Consider the following 9,501-nt stretch of genomic DNA (forward strand, 5'->3'; position numbering starts at 1 on the left):
GGGGGAAGAAGTGAACCACGTGGGAGACGCCATGACAAACCGCCCGGGATCGGAGCGTGGGGTCGGAGCAGAGGACTCCCCCAGCTACCCAGAGAGATACCGCGGCCAGGCGTCACCTGTTGGCCCCGACTTCCTGCAGGCCGGAGTGGACGAGCTCAGCGATCAACTCTGGCGGACGCAGCTGAGCGCTGAGGCCGGGTGGAAGGAGACCATCATCAGGGGCCTCACCAGACGTCTGTCGGCCGCCTCGTCTGGTCCGGAGCAAGAAAGAAGTTCCAGCACTCCGAAGCCAGAAAGCAAGGCCCTGCCGGAAACCGAGATACTGCAAACAGAGATGACAATGCCACAGCGCAAGGCCCCGCAGTCAGCGTTCCAGATCCCAGCGGAGACGGAGCAGGCCGGCACCGGAGGGACCGCATCTGAAGCAGGTATGAAGAACGACCCTGCCCCAGTGACCAAAGACCTACTGGTAGGCCCCGTAGCAGCGCCACCTGCTGCCGTGACTAAGACTAACTCTGAACTGACAAATCCTAATACTACTACCACAGTGGGCATTATTGCCGCTACTGAACCTACTACCAAAACTGACATTCGAACCCAGATTATACCTGAAAAAACGATTAGTGACATTGATACCGCATCGGATGAGAAAAAAGATATGCAAAGCCATAAGATCCTCATCTGGAGTGAGGGAGCCCCTTATGTGGCACCTGGTAGCTGCCAGTATCCAGCTGGGCTACTCCGGTGCTACCCTCTGAGTTACAGCGCTAAACCTCGAAGAACCGAGTATGTAAATAGTTAACTGTTTCCTGGTTTTGCTGCTTTAAACCCGTCCAGGGTTATTTCTTAAAGGGATCCCTTTGTTTACCCGGGATCCCTATTGTTTTCTATTTCTTTTTCCACTGTTGCACAAAGTCCATCATTGTTTCAAAGACTGCCGGATCATGGACGGTGAATGATTCAGAACTGCTTTGTATATAGTTTGCACCTTCTTAAAGGTGCCCCCTACTGGTTTTACAAGCGAGAGAAGACTTTGCGAAGATGATGCTTCCAGATATGACGCAGAAGGTCTTGCTTTCGGTGGACTGGCAGACAGAGAGAGAATCTGCACTAATTTCTAGAGACTTGGGTCCCTGTTAAAGGGAATGTTTACATGATTGCTTTAATAAAAGTTGAACGTTAATAATGTTAAATTTAGAAAGTTTGATAATGTTAATGAAGATTGAGGACAGGAAAGCTTGAAGTGAACCCGTAGGGGTTAGAGAGAGAGTCCTCCTGAGAGATGTAGAAAGATGGTCGGCACAATGGCAGTAGGCTCAGCCAAGGAGCTAGGCGGTCCTGCATTGGTGAGGTTGGAACGGAAAGAGAAGTTGAGTTATTTAGTATTTTATGGTAGGCCTTTAGTGGGTTCAGCGTATACGCCCTTAAAGGAAAAGTTAACTTAATGTTCAGAATTTGCACTTAGTAGAATACCCGGCTGGGTACTGAGAGTTATTAATAGTCAAAAATGTTATTTAAAAATATTTAATCTTGTTTTTGTTTGTAACGTTCAAGTGTCGGAGGGGGTGTTTACTGAGTCATGGTAAATGACCTTTGTAAGGCTATGTTCACACGTTCAGGATTTCCATCCTTTTTTTTCCTGACTGAAAACGCAGGTCTCTGCAGAAAACGCAGGTGCGTTTTTTGATGCGTTTTTTAGTGCGTTTTTTAGTGCGTTTTTTGATGCAGTTTTGTCTGCAGATTGTCTGTGTTTGACAGAAATAAAGTTTACTGCAGTGGGGGGGGGAAAAAAAAAATGATGTCATTTCCTTGTCCAACCCTTTTCTTCTACCATCCTCCATTTTGGAACTTACACATCAAAATGAGTGGACGTGCTGAGCGTCGTCCAGATGACAGCCCACGGATCCAGCTCCGCACGCCACACCGGATTGCGATCCTGGGGTTGATGCTTCTAATTCTGAATCGACATGCACGTCAGGTAAGCAGATGTCTGTTTGTTTTATATATTGGGTTATGGATACATGTCCACGTTCTGGAAACGCTGTATGTTTGGCGCTGCGTGTGGCCGCAGCGCCAAACATGCAGCGTCCACATGTAACAGCATACTGGAGGTGATGTCATGAAATCACGTGTCCACTGTGTGTCATCTGTCAGCCCTGCGACTCCGGACATGCTGCGCGTCTTTTATGATCACAGCATGTCCGTGTTCCTTGTTGTGAAACTGCGGCTCCGCAATGAATAAAACAGGGCCCTATGCGTCGGGTGTGATGATGCTGGATTTGTACAATGAACACATCTGGCATCATTGCGTCCCAGAATGGGGTGGGCCTTCCTGAATGTGGACACGTACCCTTACATAATCGGCATTGTTTTCCAGGCATGTTTGATATATTTTTCAAATTGTCGTGTTTACAAAAAAATTTTTTATTTTTCTATTTAGCGGCGGCAGAGAAGACGTGTGCAGAAACGAATGTGGGTGCACCCGCTTGTAGAAGAGCGAACTGAGAAGGGGCACTTTCATGTGCTGTACAATGATTTGAGGAGGTAAGTAGAAATATATAGAATGACTAATTTACCTTTTTTGGCTAGCAATACTTGTGAAGTAACCCTTTTTTGTTGTTCTTTTGCAATTTTCAGATATCCTGAAAAATTTATATCGTTTTGTCGGTTACCAATTATTGCCTTTGACAGACTGCTTACCATCCTGGCACCCCATTTAACACTGCAAGACACGGTGATGAGGAAGTCCATCTCTGCAGAGGAAAGGCTGCTCATCACCTTGCGGTAAGTAACAATTTTTTGGGGGGAATGTTGTTAGGTCTGTATTTTACTTGTGTCTGTGTCCAGTATGTGTGATTAAACCCACCCAGTCCTCTTGTTGGACAGGGGGCACACATACATACACACACACACACACACACACACGTGAGATATAAGGCTGAGTGTTGCATGGTAAACCCCGGCCCTGCCGCCTGCACTCTGGAGCGGAGTCTGCACCCACATACCAATACATGGAGCCGCACGCTCCACAACGGAGTGCATGCAGCAGGTCCGGGGATTACCATGCAACACTCGGTCATATCTCGCATGCGTGTGTGCACAAGTCCCATCATGCCTTATTAATGTTTTTAACACACTTTGTGTTGTGCTGGGTGTTAATGCCAGCATTATTGAATGGTGCTGGACGCATATAATAGCGGCCTTAACTTGTGACATGTTGTAATTACCTTTTTGTGTGACATTTCTAATTTTCTTTTTTGTTTCTTTCCAGATTTTTGGCCACAGGAGAGAGCTATACATCCCTGCACCTCCAATTTAGAGTTGGTAAATCTACCATCTCTAACATTGTGAGGTGTACATGTACCGTCATCTGGCAGAAGTTGCAGCCCATGGTGATGCCTTCCCCAACCGAGGAGACTTGGCTGCAGGTTGCAGCAGGCTTTCAGTCTGTGGCCAATTTCCCAAACTGCATAGGTGCAGTCGATGGTAAACATGTTCGGGTTCAGCAGCCACCACGATCAGGATCACGCTTCTTTAATTATAAGAAGTATTTTTCAGTGGTCCTGATGGCGGTGGCTGATGCCCAGTACAAATTTGTTGCCATTGACGTTGGTGCCTATGGTAGTACTGGGGATTCTCGGGTGTTGCGAACGTCACAGATTGGGATGCAAATTCTTCGAGATGGCGGCACGCTCCCAGCCCCACGACCTTTGCCGGGTTCCACACATCCAGTGCCCTTCGTGATGGTATCGGATGAGGCGTTTCCCTTAACGACAACCCTGCTGCGCCCATACCCACGAAGGGGACTGGATGCCCGACGTAGGATTTTTAATTATCGGCTGAGTCGTGCACGCAGATATGTGGAATGCACCTTTGGGATCATGACTAGTCAGTGGAGGATCTTTCACACTGCCATTCAGTTGGACACAGACACCGTTGATGCTGTGATAAAGGCTTGCTGTGTACTCCACAACTATGCTCGTGAGTACAACACTGACGTTGATGTGGAGTACCAGCAGCCAGTATTTAATCCAGTGGTCAACGGGGGTCTGGGTAGGCCGTCCAACTCTGGTGTGCGTGTGAGAGAATCCTTCACTGACTACTTTATGAGTCCTGAAGGTGCCGTGCACTGGCAATACTCCTGTGCTGGTGTTGAGCAGCCTGACCAGCAGAGAAGGATGCATCTACACTGACCCCCCAAAAAATGTTGCCGACATCGCTGATAACAGTTTTGACAACATCCCGAAGAATGAGAAACGCCATCAACCAACACAAAAGTTTGAAAAAAATTTTTTTGTTTCATGTGACCAAAAACAGTTTTAAAAAATTGGTTGTAATATAAATAAAAAATCTATTTGGGTGTAATTTGTTATCTTTTTTTTATGTCTAAAAAATTGTTGGTGTTTTACGAAAATAATAGCAATATGACGTATACAATTGTTAACACATCAACACATAAACCACTAATTGATAGCCCATAAACCCAGGATAGCGGCCTTGTCCGCATTGTAATAAAGAAGAGAATATTTTGTGTGAAATATAATATATTTAAAAGAACACAAATTATTTGTAATCTTTACAAAAGATTTTTCAATTAGAAAAAAAAAAAAAAAACCCCTTTCAAAACCAACAGGCAACTGGAGCTAAAAAAAAAACAAAAAAAACTCTGTGCCACTGAAAACTTTTGCCCACGTTCAATTCAGAAATGTATATTCGGGAGAATAGAGGAAATTTGATCCCTCAGATTGATATGGTGCTGCCCCCATATGCTGCGAACTGCCTCTGTCTCCAGAACTTCCTTGGCTGTGGGCCAAATACTGGGGTCTGGTAGCTGTTGTTTCCGGTGTTCGGTGTCGGGGCCTGAAAAGTCCCAACACCCCCATCAGAACCTCATTGTAGGGAGAAATCGGAGCAGGGTCCTCCAGAGCAGTGAGGGACATCTGGACCATAGACATGAAAAGAGATTGTCTATCCGGTGGCAGGGAGCGTGTTTTTCTTGCGACAGTTTGTGCAAATGAGTCGCAATGGTCATCGGAACTAGATTTTTTAAATAAATCTAACGTGTCACAAGCTATTTGGACAGTTTGGTCATCTTGGTTCTTCTTTGGTTTTTTTTTTTTTTCTCTGCTGCCACCGGATAGACAGCTCTCTTCTCCACTCTCACAGCTTCTGCGGAATCAGATGCTTCAGCAGCTGCTGAACTAGATGTTGATGCAGCAGCTGCTGAAGTGGATGCTGATTCAGCAGAAGCTGTGGGAGTGGAGGTAGAGATGGTCCCTCCCACTCCAGAGGAACTGCCTGCTCCATCCTCTTTGTCGCTGTCCTCCAAATCAGCTACCGACATGTTTCCTTCCGTCCTGTTGGTGAAAAAAAAAATATTAATTTTTCGCACAACATATTATATATAAATAATCATGTGGAGTGGATTTTAACTTACTTTCTCAATGTCCTACTGGTCACAAGAAACTGCAGCTCTTCACTAAAGGGGAATTTACTTTTGCTTGGCGAAGAGCCACTCTTTGAACATTCATTGAGGAACTTTGTAAAACGGTCTCTGATGGAGCGCCAACGTTTCCTCACATCGTTATCTACCAAAAAAAGGTTACAAAATACAACAACATTTTTTGTGAGATCTAAACAAATTATATTTTTAATCTACTCAAGGTTTACTAAATAAATGTAATTAAAATTACCGATTTGCTGCTGTGTACTCCCTGGATATTTGTCCCAATCCGGGATAAGGTCGCGCACTATTTTTGTCCAGGCTAGTTCCCTGAAGTATTTATCCTTGTATGATTCATCGGCTGGGTCCCACAAGGCCGGATAATCACGAACCTACAATAAATACAATAGTGTCATCTCATAATCTATAGCACGACCAAGTAATGTTACACAATTGCTGGAAATATTTCAAAGTAACCCCTAATCATTGAACACAAGCACAAACTGAAAACACAAACACCAATAAAAACGTTTGTGTGCAGTTGTTTTACCACTAGCTCTGTCGCCGTCAATCCTGAGTGGTTCGTGCGACAATCAACAACATTCAGTAAAAAACACACTATAAACTGAAATAGTTAGGGTAGGGTTAGGGCTCATAACCCTAAGCACCCTACCCCAAAAGGGATCCTAAACATAACCCAACCACAAAAGGGATCCTAACCCTAACCCTACCCCTAAAGGGATCCTAACCCTAACCCTACCCCTAAAGGGATCCTAACCCTAACCCTAACCCTACAGGGATCCTAACCCTAACCCTAAAGGGATCCTAACCCTAACCCTAAAGGGATCCTAACCCTAACCCTAAAGGGATCCAAACCCTAACCCTAACCCTACAGGGATCCTAACCCTAACCCTAAAGGGATCCTAACCCTAACCCTAAAGGGATCCTAACCCTAACCCTAACCCTACAGGGATCCTAACCCTAACCCTAACCCTAAAGGGATCCTAACCCTAACCCTAAATGGATCCAAACCCTAACCCTAACCCTAACCCTACAGGGATCCTAACCCTAACCCTAACCCTAAAGGGATCCTAACCCTAACCCTAAAGGGATCCAAACCCTAACCCTACAGGGATCCTAACCCTAACCCTAAAGGGATCCTAACCCTAACCCTAAAGGGATCCAAACCCTAACCCTAACCCTAACCCTACAGGGATCCTAACCCTACCCCTAAAGGGATCCTAACCCTAACCCTACAGGGATCCTAACCCTAACCCTAAAGGGATCCTAACCCTAACCCTAAAGGGATCCAAACCCTAACCCTACAGGGATCCTAACCCTAACCCTAAAGGGATCCAAACCCTAACCCTAACCCTAACCCTACAGGGATCCTATCCCTAACCCTACCCCTAAAGGGATCCTTTAGGCTTGCTATTGTAAGGTGGCATTAAGCACGATTAATAATGGAGAGTCGTCAATAAGACGCCTATCCATTATTAATCCTATTAAAGGGTTACTATAATATATGTGGACCCCCTAAAAAAATACATAGGGTCCCCCTATATTTTTAGTCCAGAAAGGCTAGGCAGACAGCCGTGGGCCAATATTTGAGGCCTGGGAAGGGGTTAAAATACCCATGGCTGTTCCCAGGCTATGAATATTAACCCACAGCTGTCTGCGTAGCATTTCTGGCACTACAATATAGGGGGCCCCTAAAAAAAAACGTGTTGGGGTCCCCCTATATTTTTAGGCCAGAAAGGCTAAGCAGACAGCTGTGGGCCAATATTTGAGGCCCGGGAAGGGGTTAAAATACCCATGGCTGTTCCCAGGCTATGAATATTAACCCACAGCTGTCTGCGTAGCCTTTCTGGCACTAAAATATAGGGGGCCCCTAAAAAAAAAAACGTGTTGGGGTCCCCCTATATTTTTAGGCCAGAAAGGCTACGCAGACAGCCGTGGGCTTATATTCATAGCCTAGGAAAGGGGCCATGGATATTTGCCCCCCCCCCCCCCGGCTACAAATATAAGCCCGCAGCCGCCCCGGAAAAGGCGCATCAAAAAGATGCGCCAATTCCGCCACTTAGCCCCTCTCTTCCCACTACCGTGTAGCGGTGGGATATGGGGTAATGAGGGGTTAATGCCGCCTTGCTATTGTAAGGTGGCATTAAGCCCGGTTAATAATGGAGAGGCGTCAATGAGACGCCTATCCATTATTAAGCCAATGAAAGGGTTAACAAAAAAAAACACAAAGACTAGAAAAAATATTTTAATGAAATAAAGACACCCACTTTTTGACCATATTTTATTTAACGCCTAATCCGTCCTGAAGACCCTCGACCTGAAAAAAAGGCAAAACAAAAAAACAAATTCATACTCCCTGTCCCTGTCCGCAGAAATCCATCGAGGGTCCCACGAAGATCTTCCATGGAGAACAGACACATCCAGAGATGTGTCTGCTCTCCATGACTGCAGAAACACACTGACAGGAGCCATAGTTCCTGTCGGTGTGTTACTGCGCATGCGCGAGCGAGTTTACCGGCGGTCATTGACCCCGGCACTCTCGCTTAACGGCAGTGCTGCGTGGGAAAGTTCAACGCAGCTGTACTGCCGTTAACCGAGACGCCGGCGCCATTGAACTCCGGGACAGTACGCGATACACTGCTAGGAGCTTCGCTCCTGGCAGTGTATCGCCGGAGAGCAGCCGATCGTCGTGGGACAATCGTTTTATGGATTCTGCGGACAGGGAGTATGAATTTGGTTTATTATTTTTGGATTTTTTCCTTGAGGATCGAGGGCTTCGCCTACAAGTGTGGTGTATGGTGAGTATATACTCTATGTTATGTGTTGTATGTACTGTACTGTGTGTGTCATGTATGTGTATTGTGTTTGTGTTTGGTGTAAACTTTAGTATTGTGTAAGTCGCCGGACACAGGGACAACTCTCCCATCCTAAATACCGGATGGGAGTAGTAGTCCCATACGGCGACTTAGCACAATGGAGGCATATCGTCGCATGGGGACGGACACGCAGACATACCAGATCAATCAGACGCCTGACATCGATCCCCATGCGACGGTATGCCTCCATGATGACAGTCTCTTCGGGATACAGTCAGGACCACACACGCCGCCCACGGACTTCCGCCCACGCACTTCCTCCCGCTTCCCCGCACTTCCTGCTGCAGCGGTTCTGCACATCAAACCGCAGTAAAACCCGCAGATATATTTTTGATCTGCGGGTTTTACTGCGATTTTGACCTCACAATGGAGGTCTATGGGTGCAGAACCGCTGCGGTTCAGGAAAAAGAAGTGACATGCTCCTTCTTTTTTGCCGCAGCTATTCTGCGCGGCTTTTTAAACGAAATTACGGACCATGTGCACAGCAGTGACTGTTTTCCATAGGGTTACATTGTTATGTACCCTGCATGGAAAACTGCTGCGGAACCGCAGCGGCAATACCGCTGCGGTTCCGCAGTAAAAAACGCACTGTGTGAACATGGCCTAAGAGGTTAAATGATTAACCATTAAAAGAAAACCCTGGCTGCAATTTGGCAGCTCATAAGGGTATCTTTCACCATGACACTAGTGAACATTAATGTGGGGCATTGATAGATAATGTGTGAACAGCCACGCTACAAGGTGAAAGGATCATGTATATATGTATACTTGGGATAAGGGAGGTACATGAATATGATATAGAAATGACTATAAAATGATATTGCATGTCAGAGTAGGGAAATCAGAATACCGAGACTTCTACTGTGTCTCTAGTGTAGGGACTCAGTCTACTTAAATAATTAAAAGCGTAGTAAGTACTATGTAGAGCGCATATAGATCCCAAATTATGTACCTTTTTCCCTGTTGAGGAGTCTTAGGCTATGTGCACACCTTGAAAACACAAAAAAGCACAGTAAAACCAAAAACACTCTGTTGCAAAAAAATCACAGTGGACAGCAAGTGCTGGTAAAAAGATGGAAAAAACAGGGTATTTGGTTGATACGTTTTTTGCAAAAAATGTATATTAAGCCGCTCTACCAAACGTCAAGGTATACCCGTATC

At 45.8% G+C, this 9,501-nt stretch overlaps 1 protein-coding gene and 1 long non-coding RNA gene across 2 annotated transcripts; one reads left to right on the top strand and one right to left on the bottom strand.

Annotated features, from left to right (window-relative positions):
• Positions 1-1,731: 1,731 nt before the first annotated feature.
• Positions 1,732-4,365, top strand: LOC138664466 (uncharacterized). The gene is made up of 4 exons (XM_069751191.1): positions 1,732-1,978; positions 2,441-2,544; positions 2,638-2,784; positions 3,272-4,365. Exons 1-4 carry the CDS (start codon positions 1,796-1,798, stop codon positions 4,191-4,193), a joined length of 1,356 nt encoding a protein of 451 aa, XP_069607292.1. The 5' UTR covers positions 1,732-1,795; the 3' UTR covers positions 4,194-4,365.
• A 410-nt stretch (positions 4,366-4,775) lies between these two features.
• Positions 4,776-6,129, bottom strand: LOC138667490 (uncharacterized). The gene is made up of 3 exons (XR_011318787.1): positions 5,694-6,129; positions 5,438-5,588; positions 4,776-5,357 (listed from the first exon to the last, which is right to left on the bottom strand). It is a non-coding gene; the product is annotated as an uncharacterized lncRNA (long non-coding RNA).
• Positions 6,130-9,501: the final 3,372 nt, after the last annotated feature.

This window comes from Ranitomeya imitator, chromosome 2 (genome assembly GCF_032444005.1).
Source record: "Ranitomeya imitator isolate aRanImi1 chromosome 2, aRanImi1.pri, whole genome shotgun sequence".
In the NCBI taxonomy this organism is placed as follows: domain Eukaryota; kingdom Metazoa; phylum Chordata; class Amphibia; order Anura; family Dendrobatidae; genus Ranitomeya; species Ranitomeya imitator.